Below are 25492 nucleotides of genomic sequence, written 5' to 3' on the forward strand. Positions count from 1 at the left end.
GCCACGGGCTGGGCCAGGGCAGACGTTCCTTTTTCATCCAGCCTGCTTGGCAGTTGGACCTCTGTGACTCACAGAGGGATCCCGACACATACCACCCACCCGTAGAAGCTCAGGGACAAACGGAAATCTAATGAGCCTCTGCCACCTGCTCCCGCTGCTCTGGCGCCCCAGCTCCTGGGGTGAACACCATGTCTGGCCGCGCTGCCCCCACTGGCACTGGCTCTCACCTGAGCAGAGGTGAGTCGCTCTGATTCAGGGCCTTGAAAGTCAGAAAGCGCTCCCGGGCGCTCATCCGGGGCTTGTAGAAGCGCATTAGGCCTTCGAACTGCCTGTAGGAGATGCCCGCGGGCCTCTGGGGGGCGGAGGACAGGAGGTGGATCGGGGATCCAGCCCAGACTGTTCCCCACCCAGGGCAGCCAGGCTAGACGCCAGCACACATCCCAGGCCCTGCTCCTTCTCCCTGGCAGGACTCTGGTCTGCGAAGTCTCTGGCCCCACAGACTCAGGGGCTGCTCCGGGCAGGGGCAAAGCAAGGCCCACCCCTGCCCGCTCCCCTACCCGCTGGCTGACGAGGAGACGGTAGGCGTGCTGGATGGCGGTCCTCCTGTGCAGCAGCAGAGACTTGAACTTGCGCTTCTCGATGTCACTGAAGGTGTCGAACACCACGGCCAGGAGCTGCGGGGGAGGCAGAGCCTGACTGTGCGCCCTGCAGGGCCGGACCGGCAGGAAGGCGTCACCAGTCAGCCGAGGGGACTGGAGACCCCTGCATGCACCCCAGGATACAGGACTCTGGTGGCTCTCCACAGGAGCCATTCACTGTGGGCCAGGGACAAGCGAGGGGACAAGGAAGCAGCAAGAGGGGCAGGAAGAGACATCATGGCGGTGTTCTTCCTCCTGCTCCCAGTACTTGTGCGTCAGGGCTTCATGGGTGGCACAGAAATAAGGGGAGGAGGAGGCCGTGCTCCACGAAGCAGCCTCAGGGATGCCTGGTACCCTCAGCTCAAGGACACCAGCTGCATTACTAGAGGGCAGGGGGCGGGAGGGGGAATGTGACAGAATCCCTTTCTGGAACACCCCATCTTTCACAGGCGTTTTGAGGGTGCTCTCCTGCCCTTCCAACCTTCACATCGATCCCCCATTTACTCTGTGCAGGTCACGATGAACGACTCTTCCCTAGCTGGGCCACACAGCCAATATTTCAGGCTATGAAGGCCAGGTGGCTGGCCGCCACTCCCAGCTGGCCACACCAGTTGTTCTGTGAAACCAGCCACAGAAATGAGCCAGCGGTGGGCGTGGCCATGTGACAATGGAACTTTACGACCTGGAGTGGGCCAAGTCGCTAACCCTTGCCCCAGACTGTTGCGCCCACGACATTATATAATTTTTGGTTTTCACCCACGGTCCCTGCCCCGACTGCCTCCCAAAGCCAGCTACAGGAGGGAGAGGTCCTCCTCCCCGAGATGGTCACAGGAAGCCAAGCTCCCGTCCAACAGACCACGGCCCCTCGCCTTTCCACAGGCAGCTGTCCTGGGGCCTGGAGGAGAGGCCGCCCCAGAGAGGCCGAGTCGGGCGGCAGGGCAGGAGACAGTTGAGGGCGTGGAGGCTCCGACAGCATCCCTGGGCCTCCACCCTGCGTGGCTGCACTTATGTCCCTGAGTTCTGGAGTACCTCCAGGTGGACGGGGTCAGTGCAGTCAGGTTACAGGCCACCAGGTGGCCTCAGATGGCTTACTGGTGGAGAGAAGGCTCCTCCCTGGAGAGGTCCCAGGAGCCTCTGTGACTGTGGTGTGAGTGAGGGGACAAGCCCTTGCTTTTCCCAACAGACAGTAATAAATAAGTCACAGGGTAGGGCTCACGCAAGGGGGTGGGAGGTCACTGTCTTTCTTTTAAAGTTGGTCATAAAAAGAAAGTATCTTCTTTTTTTTGAAACTAGAAATGTCTAGATTTCACAAGTCTGCCCAGAGAAAGCGTCTTCCATGTCCATCTGAGCCGGACTCCGTGACAGTGTAAAGTGCTTTCTGGAAATTGACCAATAAGCCTAACAGGCTGGGGGCAGCTCACTGGGGAATAGCACTGGCCAGCACCCGGTCCCAGGCTCACCTTCAGGGACAAAAAGCCTCCTGCCAGCTCTGGCGCTGATGCGTGGTCTCACCCAGCGCTGGCAGGGATCTGGAGGACAGCCTTGTGGCCAGCCTCTCTCAGCAGGCACCCCCAGAGCCCTCAAGTGCTCAGGGTGCACGTCTCCTGAGTGGAGGGTGCTCCAGCCAGATCCTGGGGTTCCTGATGAGCGGGGCACAGGCACACAGTGCTCCTGGCCTGTGGGCACAGGGTGAGGGTGGCTGGGCAGGGCCCCAGGGTCTGCCCACAGGGCCACGCTGGGCTGTGGCTGGGGCTCACTCCTCTATTGGTCTCACACTTGCAGTTTCTGCATCTGTCGCAGTCACAACAGCCCCTGGCGGGGGGTGGGGTGGGGTGGGGGTGAGGTGCTCCACCCTCAGGTCTGAAGTACCCTGCAGCCTGGCTGGGCAGGGTGGACGCCAGTCTCCAGGGTCACTCTGCCTGTGCTTCAAGAATGACAAGATCCCTGAGCAGCCCTGGCCTGAAAGCCGGCACCGTCGGCAGCAGCACTGACCCCAAGAGGATGCCACCAACAGGGGGACCTGACACAGTCCCCAAACATCACACCTGCCAGGAGCCTGGGCCCCACCCGTGGCCCGCCCAGCCTCTTACCAGGTTCATGATGAAGTACAGCTCGATGGACAGGTACACGATGAAGAAGGCGCAGGACCAGGGACTCCGGGCGTAGGCGGGCATCATCACATCTGGGAAACTGACGCGCACAGGGTCAGTTGCGGGGCCTCCAGGGACATGCCTGGCGCAGGACAGTTCCCTGCGCAGCCCACGCTGGGCCCCGAGGCTGAGCCCCGAGTGGAGCATGGCGGCCGAGGTGTGCAGTGCCCTTGGCTGGGCCCACGGAGGACGGAGGGGAGGGCGCGTGGACTCACTTGGCCGTGGTCAGGAGGACGAACAGGCTGACGATGCTGTCCTCCAGCGTGTGGAAGTACTGCGGGAGGTGCAGGGACACGTGAGGGCACACTATGGCCAGGCCACCTGCAGCGCCTGCCCTGCTCACCTGCTCCCCTCCCCTTGAGGAGCCCCTGGGAGGGCTGAGCATGGAGGCACCCTCTGGCAGGGGCAGGCCACCAACTTCGGGGGACATGTCTGGGCAAGGAGCCTGGTCCCTGCACTGCTCTGCCAGTGTCCTGGCATTCCAGGCCTGGTCTTGGATGCCCTCCTCAAGGGACAGGAGGGACTGCCTCGGCCCTGAGGTGACCAAGAGCTCAGGTCTGTGGCTCTCAGGGGCCAGGAGCCAGGCAGAGTGTCCCTTCCCAACCTGCCTCACGCTCACTCCAGCCCCCTTGAGGGACAGCCACAGGAAGAGACCGCGGCCTCGGCTGCTTACCGGGTCAGCAGGGTTGGAGGAGAACAAGTAGAAACCTGGAGGGTGGCAGAGGAAGACCAGAGGTGTGAGAGCGGGAGTCCCAGGGCCAGGAAACTGAATGTCACACACGTGGCGGCCGCTCTAGGCCCCAGGCGTGGAGGGGGCTATGGGCCCAAGAGGTCATGCTGTTTGAAGGAGCTGGTGCACCGTGCTCTGGGGGCCCACTGCCCCCGGAAATGTGCCCAGGATGGACGGCCTTTCTTTAGAATGGCTGCGGACCTGTATTTTGCGGAGTCTGGGTCTAAAGAGACGCCCCAGGTCTGCAGACCAACAAAGCCCATCTGGAGGCTGGATCTGGAGCCCTGGTCTGGAGGACAGAGTGGCCAAGCCAAGTCCCAAAGGGGTCCGGCTGCTCCCCTGAGCCAGGGTCCTGGGGAGGGGCACCCTTCCTGTCCCAGGATGAGCTGTCCCAAGTCCTTGGAATCCTGAGTGAGAAAAGGGAGACTCTCCACCCTCAGATGCAATCTGTCCCCCGAGAAGCACAATGTGATTCACCCAGGGCAGGTGGGAGGAGTGGGAGGACACGGTTCAGGACTGGGTGGTCATGAGGGCTCCTTGGTTCTGGGGCTGTCACCACCCAGGGGTCTCTGGAGACATGCCTCTGTGGCATGCTAGAACCCACCATGAGCCTGGGCCAGGATGCCAGGTCACACTGCCTGTCTAAAGAGCCCAGACTTCTTCCAGGTGACAAAGGCCGGCCCCGGGGGGCCTCCTGTGAGGCTGGATCCTGAGCCAAAGGCGCAGGCACATGCCGCAAGGGAACCAGGGCACCTGCGCTGGGCAGCACCAAACCACGCGCTGCAGCGGGTCTGAATGTGGCCAGTGTCCACAGCAGCAGACCAGGGGCACGCCCACTGTACTCAGGGCAGCGTCGAGGAGCTACGTCTGCACGTATCAAAAGGCATAAGCCCAATGGGCACAAGAGAGCAACCTGCCACCCGGGCTGCAGTGCCCACCTGGGGTTCTCAGCCACGTGGGAGGCCCAGGCAGGAGGGTCAGAGGTACGATTGACCAGCCTGGGCAACTCAGTGAAACCTTGTCTCAAAATAAAAAAGCGGGCTGGGGACACAGTGCAGTTGGTAGAGGGCTTCTCTCACACGCACAGGCCCTGGGTTCAATTCTCACCACAGCAAAAAAAAAAAGGCCTGGGGATGCAACTCAGTGGTAGAGAGCTTAGGGTTCAACCCCCAATGTTGCAAAAAAAAAAAAAAAATCCAAGAGGCCCCAGAGACCCCCTCGAGTGAGATGCAAGAGGATGGAGCCAGCTACTGACTGGGAACCACCCTCACCAGACGCTGGGTCTGGGGCAGCCTCCAGGACCGTGGGCAGTACCTTCCCATTTCCAAGCCACCCAGCCCACGGTCCTTGACGACAGCAGCCTGAAGGGACCAGACACTGCCCACTGCGAACGTCTTCCTGAAGGGCACAGGGCGCTCACCGAGGATGGCGAAGATGATCATGAAGAAGAGCAGCAGGAGCAGGATGTCCATGAAGGGGGGCAGGGACTGGAAGATCTGCCGCAGGTTGCTAGGGAGAGAGGGGCGGCTGGGCTGGGGGCTGGCCCGGGGCGGCGGGCAGGAACAGGGCAGGTGTGGCAGACACAGCACCCGTCCCCGTGGCCCAGGTGAAGAGGGCCTGCAAGTGCGGGAAGGGCAGCAGGCCAAGCACAGGGCCTCGGGCACCAAGGTCAGCTCCCAGAGATACCCCAGGGCCCGCCCCAGGGACGTGATTCCCACCCTGCCATGGGCACAGAGGAGGCCCTGCTGGCCACTGTCACCACAGGTCCCCCACGAGACAGTCTTGGATGGGTCTCCAGAGACATGTGACTCTGGGTGTGGGCTGGCATCGGTGTGGTCCTGGAGCCTAGTGAGGCGCCAGGAGGGCCTGCCCGATCCACCACGATGCTTCACATGGCCACCTGCTGGGATGGGTGCTGCTGTGCCCAGCAGGTGACAAGCAAGTGGCACGCTCTGTGGGGAGCTAGCCCCAGAGGGCAGCAGGCAGGACGGACAGGGCCCTGGACGTGGAGTCAGGGAAGCTCAACCCACAGGACCTGCCTGCCCGTGCCAGGCCAGCAGGGGCTCCGGGCCCCCGGCTCCACAGGCCAGAGGTCAAGGCCGCCCGCAGCAGGGCCCATCCACACAGCCTGCCCCGGGCCTTACCGCCGAACGCCGCCGCAGTACCGGCAGTCCACCAGGAAAATGCAGCGCAGGGCCCGGGTCACCCGCACATGGGACGTCTGCCGCACCAGCACCACGATGGCCTCCACGAACTGCACCACCAGGACGCAGGTCTGGACGGCAGGCCCAGGGCGTCCGTCAGGCCACAGCCGGCCCCCACCCCAGCGCACCCAGCAGACGTGTGGCCCCAGGGGAAGCATTCCAGGGACTGCTCCCCACCACAGCCCACCGTCACCTGCCCTCAGCATCCACCAGCCTCCCCCACGTCCACTCCCACCAGGAGGCCCTGGAGGTCTGGGCCCAGCCTGACCTCAGCTCCCTGGGGACATTTTCCTAGACAGGCGTGCACACTCGTCACACTGCCGAGCAATACCCTGACTCGCCCTACTGAGGCCTCCTCTGCCACACAAGAGGTACACAACGCTGGGGCAGTCAGTGTGGGGCCAGCAGGCTGAGTGGACCCCTCCCTTCCACCTGGTTGCATGTGCACTGTGCAGGGCACACACCTACGGTGACCCAGAGTGTGCCAACATGGAGCTCCAAGACTATGCTGGTACTCCCAGGACACCTGGGGACGTGCCGAGGCTGGCAGGACCCTGGGTGACATCCGTGGGGGATTTTTAATCAGTCCAAAGATACAGGTTTGAAGCACCCAGGGGAGAAACAGGTGCCACACGACCGGCAGACAGACACGTCACCTTGACCATGGTCCGCTTGTGCCGGACGAAGGTGTGGAGGCCCAGCCACCGCGATTTCATGCAGAGCTCGAACACCACCACCATCAGCGCAAACAGCTCCAGGGTGGCGTGGACCTGCAACCAGGCATGGGGCGTGGCAGGCTACCACCCAGGGTCACCTGTCTTGGCCCCACACCCAGGCCTGCCAGGGCCCCTTCCTAACACACACATCCCTGGACGCGGAGCGCCCCAGAACATCTCCACACATGGACTGTGCACCTGGCGAGAGGCCGGGGCCTAGGGCGCGAGGAGAGGAGCAGAGGGGTGACAAGACTCCCATCTAGTTCCAGGAAGGACGCCATGAGATTTACAAAAGACCCAGAGAAGAACATTAAAGCAGCATGGAATAGGAACTTAAAAACCAAGGGGACAATCCAAGAGTCTGAGAGACCAGGCTCTGAGCACAAGTGGCCCCTCAGTCTCGTTCCCCAGTTGGCACCAGGACAAGAACGCAGGGAAGGCCCTAAATGAGCCTCGTCTGCTCAGGGTGCCATGTCCTCCAGGGGACAAGGTTCCCCTGAGGAGAGAGAGCCAGCACCAGGGGCAGAGCGAGGAGGAGCGGTGGGGACGGGGTAGCCGGGAAAGGGTCACAAGGGCCTGGGGCCCAGGCTGCTCAGCGAGGGTGTCCTTTCCTGTTCCTGCTTGAGCAAGGGACATGGCACTTCCACACACCACCAGGCCCCGTGCTGACCATGGGCTCTGCTGGGCAAGGTCATCTGTGGGACTGGACCGTCCTCCTGCCACCGGTGGCCCCAGCTAACTGCCTTCTTGTCGAGGTTGGAGACAGTGTGCAGGCAGTGGGGTGACCGAGGGGTGGGTACTGGTCCTGAGGGACACCAGTGGGACCCCTCCCTGACAGACTCCCGGGGAGGCTGCTGACCCCACTCACCCAGTGAGACTGTGGGGTCCTCAGGGCTTCAGTGGCCGGGCTTGTTTCAGGTCTGTTGCAGCCCCTGCCCTTCTAGAATGTTCCCTCCTGCTGTCTGCCCCAGAAAGCCCCACTCGCTGGACCCAGGCACTCACGTAAATGCCGAGCCGGAGTGCAGGGACGGCGGGCGCCTCGCACAGGGACAGCAGCAGCAGCAGCAGGGCGGTCAGCAGCTCCATCAGGTAGAAGAGGTGGTTGTGTACGAAGAGGTAGGCCCCCAGCGCCCTGGCGTCCTTGGGGTGGGTGAAGAACTTGTCGTTGTTCTCGCCTTCCTGAAAGGACGGGCGTGTGGGCGCGCCAGCCAGGGTGACTCCGGGTGACCCAGAGGTGCGGTGGCAGGGAGAGGGGCAGGCCCAGGCGAGGACTGGGAAGAACTCGGGCGCAGCTGGCCCCGCCTCACCCCCTGGACAGGCCAGAGAGACAGCAACTGCTCAATACCCAGGGACGGTGCGGTCCTGGAGTGGGCGCCGAAAGCCCACGTGAGAAGCAGGACAGTCAGAGGAGGAGTCCCGGGTCAGGAGAGCCTTGACCAGCCAGCGCGCTAATCTCCTGATAGGGATGGACTCGGGGTGACGGGGGCAGGGGGTGTGGCTGAGGAGGGGGGTTCTGGGGGTGCCCCGGGTTCACGATCTGTCCAATGTCCAGTCTCTGCCCCCTCTGCTTCCTGGAGCCATTTTCCCAGCTGCTCCCCTGGGCCACGTTCTTCTCCCACGAGGTTCTGCCTCCCCTCAGGCCACCTGTGGACTGAGCCCTCTGAAACCGGGAGCCCCAAATACACTTTTTCTCCTCTAAAGTTGTTTTTGTTGGGTCTTCTGGTCACAGCAGCAAAGATGGAAATTATCTCAGCGTTCACAGGAAAATGAGCCAACACCGTGCCTTTAGGACCCTTCAAAGCACAGGGAGAGCTGCCTGGCGGGGGACCCACCGACTCTTATTAACTCAGGCTGCCAGCATCCTAATCCCATTTTTTGGACAGATGATAATTGCACTTATTTATGGGGCATGATGATGTTTGGATATAGGATCTGTTATGGAGTGACAAAATCAACTAATCAATACTCACCCCTATTCACCTTTTTTTTTCTTTTTCTTTTTTTTTTTTTTTTGTAGTGGGAACATTTAAAATCTACTCTCTAGGGGCTGGGCTGGGGCTGAGCAATAGAGCGCTTGCCTTGAGGCCCATCCTTAGCACCACATAAAAATACCTAAATAGATATTGTGTCCACCTACAACTAAAAAAAGTAATTCAAAAATTTTTTTAAATCGACCCTCTCAGCAATTCTGAAACAGACACACTACATCATTAACCACGGTCACCACGCTGGACAAGGGTCTCAGGGACTCAGTCCTCCTGTCTGACGGAAGCTTTACTACCTCACCTGCTCTTCCTGCCCTGGTGACCCCGTTCAGCCTCCACCTCTGCAACCTCAGTGTGAGGCGGGCAGCGCCGCCTTCCTGTGGCGGCTCACTCCACGTCACATCTCGCTCTCCAGGTCCATCCACGCTGTCACAAATGACAGGAGCTGGTCCCCTTTCAAGGCGCACAGTAGTCTACCACAGGTTTCTTTTGTCCCTTCACCTCTCACGACTCCTGGCCCCGCACCCTTGGCCACTATGAGTGGCTGCAAGGACCACGGGCGCGCATGTCTCTCTGACACACCGACGTCAGCCCCTCTCAGAAGGGCCCAGAGGTGGGACCGCAGGGCATAGCAGGTCTGCTTGGCTTCCTGAGCACCTCCAGGTTTTTTCACATCCCGCACGTGAGGGTCCCTCCTCGGCCTCCTCACCAGCACACACCCCAAGGCCACTGCTGGCCCTCCTTGTTACCATCAGCCTTTGGGGGCTTCCTTATGGTCCCTGGAGTTGGTGGACACAGTGTGAGTGGGGGGCGTCTGGCTTCAAGGGTCCATCCCCCACCTGGACAGCCAACCTCAGTGGCTTCGCAGGCACTTCCCCAGCCGCTGGGCTGCGGGCACTGGCTCTGTCTTCTCGAGTGGCGGAGGCTAGTGCCTGCCTCTGACCCACAGCAACCTCTGGAGACATTTCTGGTTGTCAGTGTGAAGGTTGAAAATGCTCCCGGCAGCTGCAGGGTCCATCCCAGTGACCACCCTCGCCATCCTCACGGAGGCTCCTCCTGGGAAGGCCTGGGCTGCGGCTTGCAGGGGACCCGGAGCAGGTCACTTCCTGAAGCTGACCCGCTGCTGCCCTCCTGAGCAACTGCAGACCAGCGGGGGGGCCACAAAGAGCCCACACCTCCAAGCCAGAGGCGGCAGGCTGGTGCAGCCTGTGGTCTGTGCAGGGCCCCAGGGACAGGGACAATAGGCACAGTGGCCAGGAAGCTTCTCGGCTGAATTACTTTAGAAAATGTGACTCTTGCGCAACTTCTCCCAACAAGTGGCCCGGAAGTCAGAGGAAGGCACTGCCGCAGGGGCTCCGACTTGAACTCCAGAACCTGGAGGCGCCGGACAGGAGACGGGGACACCGTCTCACCAAAGAAGCCCGAGGAAACCCTTCCCGGGGGACTGGGTTCCGATCTGAGCCTAAAGGACAACACGGGGCTCGTCTCCTGCCTGCTGGGCGCGAGCCACTCGAGGACACGTCAGGAAGGCCAGTGGGACGGCCTCTCCGCTCCCTGGGGCTCAAGTCCACACAGACGTGAGTGCTGGACATGTGGCTCCCGAGGGTGAGGCACTGGGGAGGAACGTGGGAGAGGAGGAGAGGGGACCATGGGCACCAGCCAGGGCCACCAACCCTCACACACCAGCAGCTCGGTGCAGGGGCCCCGCTGCAGCTCAGCCATGGGCCAAAAGAGGAAGCCACCTGACACCAGCCGACACTCCACAAGTGGTCACCATGCTGCCCACGGGGACCCAGGCTGCCCAAGCTTTTGTTCCCTAAAACTGATGCATGTTTTGGTAAAAATAACTCAAATAACACACAGACGTAGAAGGTGGTAAGACGCCCATCAGGGCTGGGGCTATGGCTCAGTGGTAGAGCGCTCGCCTTGCACGCAAGAGGCCCTGGGTTCGTTCCTCAGCACCACATAAAAATAAATAAGTGAAATAAAGGTGTTGTGTCCAACTACAACTAAAAAGTAAATATTAAAAAAAAAATAGAATCCCATCAGCCAGAGGTCACCAGCCCTGTCCTAGGTGAACACTTTCCAGATGTGTGGCTCTGCACATGCGCGCACACTCACAAGCACACTCTCATACACATACACTCACATACACACATATACTCACACATGCACACTTGAGCACACACGCATACATACACGCACGCACACACACACATGCACACACTCATGCACACACACATACACACACGCCACGATAGGTACATAAAACTTTCCATAAAAATGATTGCGACACATCTGATGCTCCATCACCTCTATTTCCACAAGTACCATGGCCAATTTCAAGTGGATACAATGTGGCCAGAAGGACAGACGTGCTGGGGGCTGTGTGTAGGCTGACCAAGGACAGCCCAGGCTCCACCGCTGAACCATGCCCCAGCCCCAGATGGACACTTTAAACCCACCCTGGGGACTTGCTAGCCGGGGCCTGGGCATCGCTTGGCCTCTCTGAACCTCCACTGTAAAGCAGGAGGTGATGATGCCAGCCCAGGCACCTGGTGTGAGGACAAGCAGGTGCCCCACAAAGTCTCCAAATCCATCACCAGCACTCTCCCCTGCTTAGGGAGAGAAGGAATTACCAGATTCCCGAGTCCCTGGCTCTGACCTCAGGGAAGGGACACTAACAGGCGGGCCCAGCTCCCTACAGCGTCCCTGCACTGTTTCTATGGCCTCTACTTGAATCAAACATCTGCAGAGGAACCAAGGCACCTGCGCAGCTCTGTGTGAAAACACAGACACAGACAGACAGCTGGACAACACCGAGTGGACACCTGGACTGAATGACATCTTTTTTTTTTTTTTTTTTTACATGACAATACAAATCCTTGCAGGGGAGAACTGCTTCAGAGAAAAGAGATGAGGAAAATCATCATTCAAATGAATTTAAGAAAAATCCTATTCTTCACCCAAATCCTCACTGAATGGACACCAGAGACCAGAATCTGACTGTGACAAGATCAGGCACAGAGGCCGAGAGGCTGGGCTGGTGGTGGAGGGCAGGTCTCCAGGGAACAGACTCTTGCTGGCTGAGGAGGCCCCAGGAAACGCGACCCCTCCCACCCAGTCGCCTGTCCCCCAGTCTCTGCAGTAAGAGCGCGGGGTCACCATGAAGAATCAGGGAGCACGACAAGGGAACAAACCCAGGCCTTCACAACAGCTGAGTGAAAGAGGCTGACTCCCCTGATGTCATCTAAAGTCACTGGGATGACATTTACATGAGGTCATAATACAAGAGAAAAGCGTGTGCTGCGCACTATTAACAAAATGCAGACTATGGCTCGGGGTGTGCTCGGGGTGCAGCGCCTGCCCAGGTAGCACAAGGCCCTGGGCGCCTCCCTGACAAAGGACACCAGCGGATCACACAGCCACAGACAGCACGTGACTTGTTTTGGATATGGAGTCCTGCTCTGTTCCCCAGACTGGCCTTGAATAGCTGGGCTCCAGCAGGCCCTCTCCTGGCCTCCTGAGGAGGGGGACTACCAGAGTGACCCTCCAGGCCTGGCTCTGCCTGGCGGTGGCTTGGTTGGTTTTCTTAGGGGCACTGGGGTGGAGTCAGGCTCCTTACCACTGAGAGTCACCCCAGCCCTTCTCATGTTTGATCTGAAACAGGCTCTCACTCAGTGCTGGGCTGGCCTTGACCTTCAGCCCTCCTGCCTCCTGAGCGGCTGGATTCCAGGTGGATGCCCCTCGCCTGGGTGTGCGTACTTAATACAGAAGGAAACCACGGGGACAGGACTGGCCGGGTGCCCGTTCCTTCATTTCCTCCTCATCCCTTGGTTTGTGATGACGAGCATGTATTACTTTTACAGAAAAGCATTACTGTCTTATTTTACGTGGTGGAGGTGAGAGCAGCCGCAGGCTGGATGGGAAAGGATGAAGGTCCTCAGTCCCCTGTGGCCGGCAGACCTGCCCCAGGACCGGCAGACCTGCCCCAGGACGAAGGCTATAAAGCAGGGGCGCCCGGCAAGTCAAGAGGGCAGCATGGGGACTCTGCTCCCCAGGGGCCGGCCAGGAGACACTCACCTGGAGGTAGATGGCTGCCTCTTGATAGTTCATCTCCCAGTTGTGGCTGGAGGGGCTGGAGGGGGGGCTCTCTCCACCAGAGACCAGACTGGGGGCCCGGGAGTCGTGGGCGGCATGGCTGCCCCCATCTGCATGGGGAGAGGAGAGACATTAGAGAGCAGGCTGCAGGCAGAAGGGCCAACAGTCACCGCCCGCTCACACACACCTGTCACCTGCAAGGCAGCGCTCACCCTGTGTGCTAAGGACAGCAAGAATCGCGAGGGCTGGCCACCGCTCAGTCTCTCTAAAGTGAGGAGACAAGGACACAGGGGGTGCAGTGCGTGGGGAGGAAGCCCACCTCTGCTTATCCTCACAGAGAGGAGCCCCGAAGGAAGGAGAACTCTGAGGTGGGTGGCCTGGGGCGGCGAGGGGGACCTGGGGCGGTGAGGGGGCCCGGGGCGGGAAGGAATGGCAGGGCCCAGCCTCGGGGGTCCTCTTTCTGTAGACTTTTGTTGAGATCCTGTTTCTGCAAACATCTAAAGGCCTGGATGTACCCCTGAGGCAGGGTCAGCCGCTGCCTGTCCTTGCTGACATGGGCGCCCTCCTTCTCCAGCGCCTGCTGGCCGCTCTGGGGAATGCCCCCTCCCTGCCCTGTGTCCACACTGCCTGGCTCTGGCTGAGCCACCCTGGCTCCCAGGCAGGTGACCTGGGCTAGGCAATAAGAGCCCCCATCCTGCTTGGCACAGAGTGGTGCAGGTATCGGTGCTGACCCCTGCCCAGCCAGCCAGGGCTGTGCTTGGAACTCCTCCCACACCAATTCAGGGGGGCTCTTTCCCTCCTCGGCTGCCAAGAGACGGACATCAACAGAGAATAGCAATAGCTGGAGATAAGGTGGCTGCACCCTGGGGATCCTTAACTTCCAAAACCCGAGGCGATAGGATCTGAGTGTGTTTGAGCTGGATTTGTCTCAAGAATGTGGAGTCTCCACTGAACTCATGGGAAACCAGGGCCCCAGGAAATGGCTCTTGGCCTGTGAATTTATTGGGGAGAAGTGAATCGAGGGTGAAGATTCACACCCTGGATGATACATCTGTGATACACCTGTAAGAAGATAAGGAATCGAGGGTTTGGCTGTTGCCATGGGCACAGTTGGCAGGAAGCCAGCAGGTAAGGTGACAGCCAGCAGGAAACAGCAGGAAGACAGCACTCACGGGGCTGCTGGTCATAAACAAAGGGTACTTCTGATCGGGAACTGCCAGGAGAGGGCGGCCTGCCGGGCCATCTGCAAAGCCCTGTCCCTCCCTGAGTTTGCAGGCAGGAGCCAGCGTGTGGGCAGGGTGTGCCAACCCAGGATGCAGCCCAGGAGTCAGGGAGGGCACTCCGGCGTGGCGTCCCCTCTCCTAGCAACCTGTCTCAACCGTGTCTTTAAGTACCGGCCCTGTCCACAGAGTTTGAGAAACATAACTATAGACCGTCCCTGCCCAGATTCTGGTGTATCTTCTGCCGTCCGACACAGTGACTGTCACATCTGGAAGGACCCCGAGGACCGCTTCACTGAGGCACACTTCTCAATGGGGACACTGAGCGTTGAGAAGGGTGCGATGCATGTGGTGCAGTGCGGTGCAGTGGGGCCAACGACCACAAAGCCAGGTCTCCCGGCTGCCCATCTAGAACTTTCCTCAGCACCATCATTCATCACTCACTCCTCCCAGAGGGACAGGAGGATGGCTCTACACACCAGCTGTCCCCCACAGGCCATCGTGGACTGACAGCATGCAGCTGTGGGACCGGTTTAGTAACTGTGACCCCAAACAAAAGTGACAGGTGGTGTAGAGACTGTCCCTCGCCCTGGCCAGAGCTTCCAGACATACCCCACGGGCCACAGGTGACTTGTGGACAGGCAGAGGGCTGTGCGGGTCCTGGGAGCGTGTCTTCCCTGGCCAGCAGTGGGACAGCCACGTCAGCAGAGCCTGGGGCGGCAGGGGCCTCAGGAAGCCGGAGGGTGGTCCCTCCCAGGGTGCCGCAGGACAGCCCGGGCTGGGCGTGCCTGGACCACAAGCTCTCTGAGAACATGCATCACGAATATGTATCAAATTTTAACGTCTAAATAAGTATAAGAGTTTAGGGCAACCGAACAACAACCGTAAAAACCTCTCCTCGGTGGCTGTGTGCTCTGTCTGTGGGGGCCTGAGCCTCCTCTCTGGGCTAGAGCAAGCCTCTCCTGCTGCCTCCACCCCAGAGCAGCCTCTGGTGGCTGGATTCTGGATCTACTGTAACAGCATCCTCAAAACCCCAGGCTGATGGTACCTCTCCTTTGCCCTGGCAGGTCTCCCTGGGAGACGGCTACAACCCTGGGTTACGGGGCCTGTGGAAGGCCCCCAACACCCCTGTGGTCACCTTGTCCCCGCCTCCCTCCCGCTGGATGACTCCCTGTCACTCTGGAACATGCCTGGAACTTTCCTCCTACTGGTCCTTGCACCTCTGGTCCCCTCTTCCCTGCCTGGCCCCACCCCCACACCGGCCTCTCGCACTGCCTGGTGCTTCCTCGGGTGGCTGCATTCCCACATCCTCACCTGGGGGCCTGTTTCCCTGCCTGGAACGTCAGCTGGGGACAGGGACGTCTGTCTTGTTCACTGTGGCGCCTGGAGGCCCAGCACAGTGTGGGGCAGGAGGCACAAGGGGTGAACCAGGAGACCCTGCCCTAGAAACCCCACATGCTGCCACACGCAGCGGCGACTGAGGCAGGGAACAAGAAGCAAGCGCTGGCCCAGGGGCCTGGGGAGGATGGACCACCCAGGGACCCAGAGAGCAGGGGCAGCGCCGAGGGGGCGGACCAGTGGGGACAGGATCTCTTTGAATTTGTAAATATCATTCTTCTGAAAACTGGCTGCGGAAAGATGATTTTCCACATGGTAATTCAGGGCGGAGGCTTAAAGAGAGAAGCAAAGGGAAACTGGGAAACTGGCTGCAGAGCTGGGGAGGGAGCTGGAGAGGGCCAGGAGGGCAGGGGAGGGGACTGGGGAGAGAGCCAGGAAGGCAGGGCTCCCTCCAGAACTTTGTTCCTGCTTCCAGCCACAGGCCTCCTTGCACTGCCCCAAAACAGAGCCAGCAAGCTCTCCAGCCCCCCGGAAGGCAAAGCTGGTGGCTTGTTTGTGACTCTCACACGTGGGGCTGACAGGCCTGGGCCACGTGGCTGAGGGGCTTTTCAAGGAAGCCCCAGGTGATGTGGAAAAGGCTTCTTCACCCGGTGCCTGTGGCTGGCTGGCGGCACATTTAGGGATTACAGAGAGGGCTCAGCGCAGGCAGGGTCCGCCCCCCCCCATTCCTTCTACACAACAGCCAGGTCCAAAAGCACTTCCTAGGCTGCGGAGGCAGAGCCGCCACCCGCGGGGCTCCATTCCCTGCTCCGCTTCCCAGGCTAAGAAGTGCCGAAAGGAGATGGAAACTCCCCAACTGCCCGGGGTCTCAGCAGCTTCCCAGGGGGAAGGGCAGCTGAGGTTGGGGCAGGAGCCGAGGGTGGTGCAGAAGCCGCAGAGGGGGGAGGCCAGGGGAGCGCTAGGTGGGTGGGACCCCACATGGGCCTGGGCATTTAGGTGGGGCACTGTTGTAGGAGTCCTGCTCCTGGGACTGATCAGGGCCAGGCCTCCGGGTCCTCAGAGAAGCACTCCCCATGGCTCTGATGGGTTACTACCAGGCGAGAGGACCAGAGGACAATCTGTCTGATGGCACAGAAGGCCCAGTCAGTCGCTCCAGGTCCTCTGCCTGTGCTGTGCAGACCCTGGCGTTGCCTTGCAACCCTGCCCTGGCATCCTTCTGCCCACCGAGCCCAGAGCCTGCTCTGCATTTCCTGGAGAAACACAGGCTCCAAGGTCGCCACGCAAATGTCGGGGGTTCACACCACACCACCCTACTAGCTCCACCCTGTGGGCTGGGAAAAGCCTCTCCGGTGGGGACTAGTGGAGGCCAGGTCAGAGTCGACCCCGTAGGACCTCTCTGACCTAGTCCTTGCCAGGACAGTGCTTCCAGGTGACCTGCGAGGCGAGGAGCAGAGCATACCATAAGGGCCCAGCCGGAGGAACAGGCCTCACCACAGGGTGGGCGGGCCGCTGGGCCTCCACAGCCTCGGTCAGGAGCAGGGCAGGAAGCCCCTGCCTCTGCATTTCCGCCTGGTCTAGAAGGTGGCTGGGCTGGAAACTCAGAAGGAAGGACAGAGGATGCCCATGGCCAGAGGGAGAAGCAGCCTCTAGGCCCTCGCAGCAGGGAGCGTCTCCACGGGAGGCTTCGGAAGGCCCAGGATACCACTGGAACATTCCTGGCAACCAGGAAGAGCACGGTGCCTGGGGGAGCCCCACAGAGGGGAACAGCGCGCTCTGTACTCGCTGTGCCCAGGCAAGCGCTCTACGAAACCCAGGCTGGCAGACTGGCATGCCCCTCAGGCCAAACCACGGCCACTGAAGATCCAGGAGGCCCCTGCCCCTGATCCTCCCTCCTCGAGCTTGGCAGTCAGCCCAAGGAGGTGAGCCTGCGGCCACGGGAGGACAGCGGAAAGGAACGGGAAGAAAGCGCTGAGCTGACAGCATGGAGCTACGACCCCCCACACACACCGACCCAGAACACAGGCAGCTGCACGCAGAGCAGGCGGCCAGGGTGACCTGCCTGCACAGATGGCCTCGCCCCTCCACTGATGTAACAGGCCCAGGCTCTCAGCAAACAGCTGGCTGCCCTGTGTGGAGCCTCCAAAAGGGCCCTGTAGAGAATCCAGAGTTTCCGCTAGCTGGAGCCCAGCACGCGGCAGCGCCCTGGAGCCACTGGATAAACAGAAACAGCTTCCATATGCCGCCAGGAGTGCGCCAGGCAGGGGGCGGGGCAGGCCCGTGCCACCCCCACCCGCAGGTGCTGGGTCAGCTCCGCTGGGTAAACCCCGGGCCTTGGTCTTAGGCCTGGGGACAGAGGTCGCTTTGAATAAACCCACAAGGGTCACTTGGCAGAGCGCGAGCTTTCTCGGGTGGAGTAACACTGGGGCTCCAACCCATTCCTGTCTCCACCTTCCTCCATCGCACTTTTTAAAATGCTCGCAGCATCACACACTCATACCCCCACCCTCGCGCCCCTTCCTCCACTAACCCTCCCCACCCCCCCACCCCTCTCTCTCTCTCTGTCTCTCGGAGAGGGCATTGGTGGTGTTGCTGGGGATGGAACCCAGGGCCTGGTGCACACCAGGCGCTGCTCCCCCTGAGCTCCGCCCACAGCCCGTCACACATTCTTGAACACCCACCCCCCCACACACACATACATCCTCTTCAGACAGGTGCAGCCCTAGATGCCTCAGGTCCCCTGCTCATGATGTCCCTCCCCAGAGCTGCCCTTCTCCCAGCCGCCCCCCACCCCCCCGCCTCCCCTGGAGCTGGGGCAGGAGAAGCCCAAGCACAGAGGTGAAGCCCACAGAGCTCTGGCCTGCAGAGACCTGCGCCCAGCAGACAGCGAGCGCCTGGCCACCCTGGGCAGTGGCTACGGGCCCCACTCTGGGAAGGCACTGGAGGAGAGGAAAGGAATCCCGGTGCTGCTGAGCTTCGCAGGCACAGGTGCCACAGTGCTTCTGTGCGGCCAGCACTTCAGGCCCCAGATGGAAACAGAGTGGGGGTCCCAGGCGGGAGAGAGGCCGCTCCCCTCCTCCTCTCTGTAACCGGCAGCAAGATGGTGGAGAGCACAGCCACGCTACCCTGCAAGCCAGCAGAGGATCAGCGGGCAGGAGACCCCAGCAAACTCCCTGACCTCCAGCAAGGGGAGAAGTGGCACAGAGCCCTCCCGGATGAATGGCTGGCACGGGCCCAAAGCCTGTCCTGCCAAGGCTCTGCAGAGGCGGAGAGGAGGCCTGGCAGAAGGGCTCTGGCCACCCTCACTGTGCTCACCTGACAGGCGCTTCAGTGGTCAAGTCCAAAGGAACCATCCCTGGGGCCAGTCCTGGAGGGCCGTGGCAGGACAGGGCCAGAGGTGGAGAGCAGGCAGCTACACAGAGGAGGAGGGTAGGCAGGCACAGGCCAGAGACCACAGGCCCCTGGGAGCCCGGAGCAGGGACACATGAAGGCAGCAGGGCTGGGAGGCCAGGGAATGGATGTCACCCCGGGAAGCTGCAGCCTGTGGCGCTGCCCCCACACTGCCACAGGGCTGCAGACACAACCTCGGGAGACCCTGCTCGTCTCCTTTTGGTTCTGGGGACTGAACCCAGGGGCGTTCTACCACTGAGTCATGTCCCCAGTCCTGTTTTTTTTCTATTTTGCGCAGAATCTCTAATATGCTGAGGCTGGCCTCCAACATGCAATCTTCAGCCTCTAGCTGGATCACAGGCGTACACACCTCTGTCTAGAAAGGCTAACTCCTACAGCCAAACACGTGGCTTGATTTAAGGAGGTATTTATTCAGCACCTACTGTGTACCAGCATTGTACTGAGAGCTGGATTAGAAAATATAAACCTATGACCATTTGTCCCCTTGAAGCTCCGAATATGGAGGTGACAGAAGGAAGGAGAGTCAGGCACACTGAAGTCGTTCATCAGTTACAAGGGTCTAAAGGCTGCACTCACTCTGGACAGCAGGCAGTGTCGGGAGGCCTTCGGGGTGGTCAGTGTGGGGAGAGGGCGCGTTCCAGAACAGGGCGCGTTCCAGAACAGGGCAGTCAGGCATGAGGCACAGAGGGGCACGTGACAGGGCACGTCTGGGGAGCTGCAGAGGCTCAGCGAACCAGAGCCCAGGGCCTGGGGCAGGCAGATGCAGTGGGAAGTGACGGTGGAAGGACAGGAAGACCTGCACTCAGGGCTGGCCAGGCACCTGATGCAGCTGCAAGGTTCTAGTCACCAGCACCCCTGAGCATTGCAGCACCCCTGAGCCAGACACGTCGCAGCCCCAGCTTGCTGAGCAGCACCTCAGGCCCCGAAGACTAAGTGACCTGCCCCAGGTCACAGAAGAAGAAGCCGCAGGGCTGGGGTTTGAGCCCAGGCAGCCTGAGCTCCCACCTTCTCTGCCCCTTCAAGGCAGCTGGGAGGCAGCTGGGCCGTCCGCCAGGTCACGAAGGCAAACTCGAGCCACTGGGTTCTCACGGCGGACACCCTGTGCAGGCAACCCGTCTGCAAAAAGCCAAAGGAGCTGGTCTTGGTCAACTCCTTAGCCATCTACGAACACCATGCTGGGCAAAGCCACGCACCTGCAGGGCACGCTATGCTCCCAGGGACCCGAGGGTCACTTTCTTTTCTTCTTTTTTTTTTTTCTTTTTGGAAATAGAGATGGAACCTGGGGACACTTTATCACTGAGCCACATCCCCAGCATTTTTCATTCTTTGAGACAGGGTCTCACTTAGGGCCTTGCTAAGTTGCCTAGGCTGGCTTTGACCCTCCGGCCTCAGCCTCCCAAGCCGTTGGGATGACAGGTGTGCGCCACCGCACCCGACTCTCAGGATCATCTTGTTGTCTACTCTTCCAGTTACCCTTCCCGGGGTGGAGAACCATGTGTTGTCTTGCCGATGTCCACTGGAAATTCTTGGTGAGGGAGGACATGAGGGCTCCTTTGGTCCTCGAGCGTCAACCTGGCCCTGCACGGCCTGCTCCCCAGCCGCAGGTATTCCAGGACACGGAGGGCTCCCTGCCCCCATATGTTCGAGGTGCATGCAGAATACTCGGGATTTCAACAAATGCTGGTGTGGCCCAGGCTACACACACACACACACACACACACACACACACAGCACGCTCACCTGGCGGCCTCCCAGTGAGGAGCCAACACCTGTGCAAACATCTGTCCTGCCTTCACTTGGAAGCATCAGAAATGCTAATTGAGAACTGAGCATGGGGATGGGGAGGAAGCCTCCTCTCCCCTCGCCCTGGTGCTCTATGGCCCCTGCGAGACGGCAGCAGACACGGCGCAGCTCAGAGCACAGTCGGCCAGACTCACCCTGCACCAGGGTGGCCAGTGTGCCCACTGATAGGCCCGTGAGCCGGGGCTAGAGCTGGGGCCACACAGTCCATTCCCAGGGGGCTGGCTGGACCCAGTAGGTGGGTATGAAGCTGCTGTAGGTGGCTCTGGGCACAGGACAAGGGGACACCACAGGGAAGTGAACACAGGAAGGAAGCCCGTGTCTCGGGACTTGGTAGCTTGGGCACCTCATGTCTCCAGGGAGATGAAAGCCTGGGACAGGCGGTGGCCAGGCACTGAGCCAGTCTTCCCTTCCTTTACCTCAGTTTCCCTGTCTGTCAAGTGGGGAGCGCAGTCCACAGAGCATCGTCAAGAAACAACAGCAGAGACCAAGAGGACAATGGCAGGAGGTGAGCAAGGCGCAGAGGCACATGCCTGTGATCCCGACGGCTCAGGGGCTCGCAAGTTCAAGGCCGGCCTCAGCAAGTTAGCGAGACCCTGTCTCAAAATGCAAATAAGAAGGGCTGAGGGAGCGGCTCAGCGGTAGAGCAGCCCTGGGGTTCAGTCCCCAGTACCAACAGGGAAAGGACAGCAGGCGGAGGCAGGGTTCTGGTGCTGTGCAGCCCATATGGCCAGGACCTGCCTACTGTCCCCCGGCTACTACTACGAAACCCTCAAGGAGATGCAGGAAACCAGGAAGTGAGGAATTAACAAAAGGCAGGAAGGGCTCCAGTTCCCAGTGGAGAGGGTCCTCTGATCACCACTCAGGGACTCAGAAGAGGGCAGCGTACATGCTCTGCTGATGGCAGACTCCGGGGGGGCCTCAGTGGCGTTCAGTTTCCGGCATGGAGCTGGTACCGGGCCTGACACGCCACTTCCCACTTACCTTTGTGTCCACCTGGCTGCAAATACTCTTGCCCCCATTTCACAGAGGAAGAAACTGACACCCAGGAGAAACAAGCTCAGCAGCTCACTCGATGCTGCTCAGCTACCAAGTCACGACCGTGCAGAAGGCCACCAAGGAACTGTCAAAGTGCTGCTGAGTGGGGACAGAGCCACTCTCCAACACATGCAGGTTCCCATAGCTAGGATTCCCCAAGCTGCCCCGCAGGCCTCTAGGCCCCCCCAACCCTCTGCCTGGCCCCCAGGAGGAATGGCAGGTGCGGAGCAGGACCACGCCCACCGGCAGCCCCGAGGCTGGAAGACGTGGACTGATAAACTCTGAGCCCAGGGGACACTTCTAGACTGGCCGCAGGACAACCGTGACTGTCAACAGGCAGGCCAGCAAGAAGAGGGGACCCTCAAGAGCCACGGAGAGAAGACACCACGCCTGTGGACGACCACCCACAAGTAAAGCCATCGCATCCCGCAGCTTGGGCGGCTTCCAAGCCACTACCACACAGACGCGTCACCCGGGCTGAGCTCCAGCAAGAGCCGAGGGAAAAGAACAACGGGAGGAAACGGAACCACCACCTGCCAAAAGGAGGCTGCGGGCAGCTGGGGGACAGTGTGGTGCGGGGCGCTCAGTGTGAGGGAGGGTGGGGTCGGCACCCGTGGACATGGCATCCAGACACGAGGGCGCCCGGCCTGGGAGCAGAGACCTGCGCTCCATCCACCAGGCGGCTCCGGGGGAAGTTCGGCCCGCCCTGTCTATTTCCGAGCTGGTCACATGTCACTGAGCCTCTCCAGCACCCCAGATGGTTCCAAGGGCTAAGCTGTGACAGAGTCACCCAAGACACTGGATGTTTTTGGAATCTGGTGACTCACTCCCAAATAGGTCACTCCATGCCTGTTTATCAAGGGCCCAGGGTTTGCGTACCCAAGACCTGCCGCTGCCTTTGTAAAACCTGGACTCCCAGCAAGAGGCTAAGCTGTGTCACAAATCAGCACTGAAGCAGCAGCCGGCAGCTGAGGGCACCTTCCCGTCCCATCCCACCAGCCCTCACCGTGGGAGTCAAGTAGACGGCATAAAGAAACCCACAAGCCGGCAGAGCTTCCTCTGAAGGGAATGGGATTCACAAATGCCAACGTGACGCTGGGTGACTCGAGGGGCACTGTCCACACCACACAAGGCTCTCCCTAGCTCGGCCGCACAGCCCCCATCACTCACCGGGATCCACCATCTGTATAAGTCCACACAGCACATCTGAGCGGCACCCAGTCCTTCCCCGGGGACGGAGCTGGGAGCGAGCGGCCTGGGCATGGGGGGCAGGAGGCTGAGGGACATAGCCACTGCGCACAGTGGGCAGGAGAGGCCTGGAAGAAAGGGCTCAGTCTGCAGCTAAAAAATGCCTGCAGCAATACACCTGAGGCCAGAGATACCGCAGGCCCTGCAGTGGAATTGGTTTACTCAGGAAGATAACGGATGATGCGCTTATTAGAGACCTAGCGCCAGCCCCAGGCTTGAAGACTTTGGAGTGAGAGAACAGAGGCCGGGGAGGCCGCAGGACCAGAGCACAGGTCTCCAAGGACTCTGCCTCACTCCACTCAAGAGCCTCGGCACGCCTGGCAAGTGCCACCTGAAGGCCCAGCAACTCGGGAGGCTGAGGCAGGAGGATCCAAGTTCCAGGCCATGCTGGGTGACTTGTCAAGACCCTGCCTCAAAATGAAATAAAAAAGGGCTGGGGGTGTGGCTGGGTGGCACAGCGCTTCCAAGCATGCACGAAGCCTGTTTCAATCCCCAGGACAACACCCCAAAACAAGAGTCGGGCCAAAGAGGTGATTTGCATTTATGGCTCCTCAGCTACTCAGCACTGAGCATGGAGCTGGGGGCGCTCAACCACGGAGACACATTCCCAGGCCCTTTTTTTTCTCTTTTGAGACAGGGTCTTGCTTAGTTGCTTAGGGCCTGAATTGCTGAGGCTGGCCTTGAGCCTGCAATCCTCCTGCTTCAGCCTCCCTCCTCGCTGGGATTACAGGTGTGTGCTATGGAGTCTGGGTGGAGAGATGCTCCCAAGGACCAGGCCCCACAACAGAGGAGGCAGGGCTCTGACCGGGAGCAATAGAGTCCTTCGTGGCCGGCATCTGCCTGGCCCTGGGTCCCACCAACACTTGCTGAGGACGAGCCATGCTGCCCGCCCTCCGACCTCCCCACTCCCACTGCACACCTGCAAGACAGGGAGGGACACCTCTACTCTGCAGGGACTATAGGACAAACCACTTAGACACCACTGCACCTGCTCCTGACAGCTGTCCCCAGCCCCCACTGCTCTGCCAACGGGGGACAAGGATGGCTCCAAGGAAGATGTCACTTAATGTAGAGTGAAGGCCACTGGTCTGCACCTCCTGGATTCGCTCTCGGGCCCAGGAGCAGGGAGACGCCTGCACAGCTCCCCAGGGAGTCTGTGCAGCATTCTCCATGCAGCCAAGGCTGGAAAGCCCCCGAGAAGCTCACCTCCTCGGAGTTCACCAGGCAAAACTGAGCCTTCTGTGGGAAAACGAAATTCCTAGATTATGCAGACCTTAAACATAAAGGCTGGGGGCAGTGGTCCATGCCCGTAATCTCAGTGACCCAGGAGGCCAAGGCAAGAGGATCGCAAGTTTGAGGCCAGCCTCAGCAATTTAAGGCCATCTCAAAAAAAAAAAAAAAAAAAAGACTGGGGATGTAGCCCAGGGTAAAGTGCCTGTGAGTTCAACCCCAGCACCAAAAAACAAACAGAAGACACTGCTGCTGGATCAGTGCCGGGCTCTGGCGCCCGCAGCCAACAGGCACGGAGAGACCCAGAACGCACGTTAGGATCTGAATCCACATACAGGAGGAAGGGAGACTTCCCGAGGACAGGTTCTCCATCCAGGGGAGAGGAGGGAGCCTAAGGGCCCGGCTGTGGGCTGCGCGGATGGAGAGCTGCCTGGTCAAGCCCAGGTCAGGACGGATTGTTTGGGTCCCGTTGCTGCACGAGACAAAGTGGGCACTTATCAGCCGGAAGCAGTGAGAAGCGTTTGTTCAGCCAGGAGAGCTGCCGGGGCTGCACTGAGGGCAGCGCCTGATGGGGTGGGGAGGGCAGAGCAGAGGTGGGGCAGGGCCAGGCACAGCCCACGCCCACCCCGGCCCACCTGGCTCTCACGGGGTTCCTCCTGCCCAAGGCTGCCGGGTCTGTGCCCCAAGAGGCACCGCGGGCCCCAGCGAGGGTTCTCTTCAGTTCAGCATCATCCAGCCATTTCCTGAGTCCCTCTAAGAGGCAGGAGCAGCCGGGGGCTTCAAGACCTGCACACCCACCCAGAGCAGGGAGGCACTGTGAGGCTGGTCAGGGAGCCAATCAGAAGAGGCCAAACCTGCACCCCCGCCTCTGCGGCACAGCCTCCACTCCCCACCTCCAACCTCCAGAAAGAAAAGCTGCCCCTGCTCAGGGCTGACCCACCCAAGGCCTCTGGAGGGTTACCATGGAAACAGCATCCAAAGTTGGCCAGTGGCAAGAGGCTCTGCCATCTCATCACCTTCTGACCCCACACAGTGGCTCTGCACCCACTTGACCAGGCCAGCTCTGCCACAACACCCTAGGCATCCAGCTGGCTCCCACTGACCTGTGGCCTGACTGGCTGACGCCTACCACGCACAGGGCCGCACGGCGTAGGAGGCAGCGCCGAGCTCGCTATGGAGCACGCTGTCCTTGTAGCCTCAGGACAGTTACAAGAGGCGGTATTGGTGCTGGTGTCACTTCACGGATGAGGAGACCAAAGCTTGGAGAGGTCCCGACCGGCCCAGGCTCTGGTGGCGAACAGCAGTGCTGGGTTCAAACCCGGCGTCTGACCCCAGGGGGCCCTCACCATCACCAGACCCAATCCCCACCAGCCACTGTCCACAGCCCTGGCTCCACCTTCCTACAGCACCCTGGGCACACGCCAGCTGCCACTCCCCCAGGGCCCGGCTCCCTGGCTCCCCCACGGCACTGTGCCAGCAGAGTTCACCTGGGGATGGCATGCAAACTCAAATGCACGGCGGCACCAGGCAGGGGAGGTGGCGTGGAGTCCGGGCTGTGTAGGAGGCAGGGGAGGCTGCTCGTGGCTTGGCAGCCTGTTCCCTCTTAGAGCATCGTTTGGGCCAAACAAAGCAGGCACGACCGTGTCCTGGGGCCACCACCAGGCCACCCAGTCTGGCCGCTCATTT

General features: G+C 60.5%; 1 protein-coding gene across 3 annotated transcripts in view; it reads right to left on the minus strand.

The window, feature by feature from the left end:
- Positions 1 to 25492, minus strand: part of Tpcn1 (two pore segment channel 1) — a 56701-nt gene that overhangs the window by 15569 nt on the left and 15640 nt on the right. For all 3 annotated transcript variants that reach the window (XM_046456535.2, XM_046456533.2, XM_046456534.2), the window contains exons 3-12: positions 12507 to 12634; positions 7441 to 7617; positions 6379 to 6492; positions 5663 to 5793; positions 4939 to 5027; positions 3462 to 3496; positions 3004 to 3062; positions 2729 to 2828; positions 558 to 674; positions 228 to 352 (exon numbers count right to left, since the gene is read on the minus strand). In XM_046456535.2, coding sequence (XP_046312491.1) covers positions 228 to 352; positions 558 to 674; positions 2729 to 2828; positions 3004 to 3062; positions 3462 to 3496; positions 4939 to 5027; positions 5663 to 5793; positions 6379 to 6492; positions 7441 to 7617; positions 12507 to 12634 — 1075 coding nt within the window. The remainder of the gene's footprint in view (positions 1 to 227; positions 353 to 557; positions 675 to 2728; positions 2829 to 3003; positions 3063 to 3461; positions 3497 to 4938; positions 5028 to 5662; positions 5794 to 6378; positions 6493 to 7440; positions 7618 to 12506; positions 12635 to 25492) is intronic.

Source organism: Marmota monax, unplaced genomic scaffold, assembly GCF_021218885.2.
Source record: "Marmota monax isolate L192 unplaced genomic scaffold, Marmota_monax_Labrador192_F-V1.1 WCK01_AAM20220418_F8-fsc00185, whole genome shotgun sequence".
NCBI lineage: Eukaryota > Metazoa > Chordata > Mammalia > Rodentia > Sciuridae > Marmota > Marmota monax.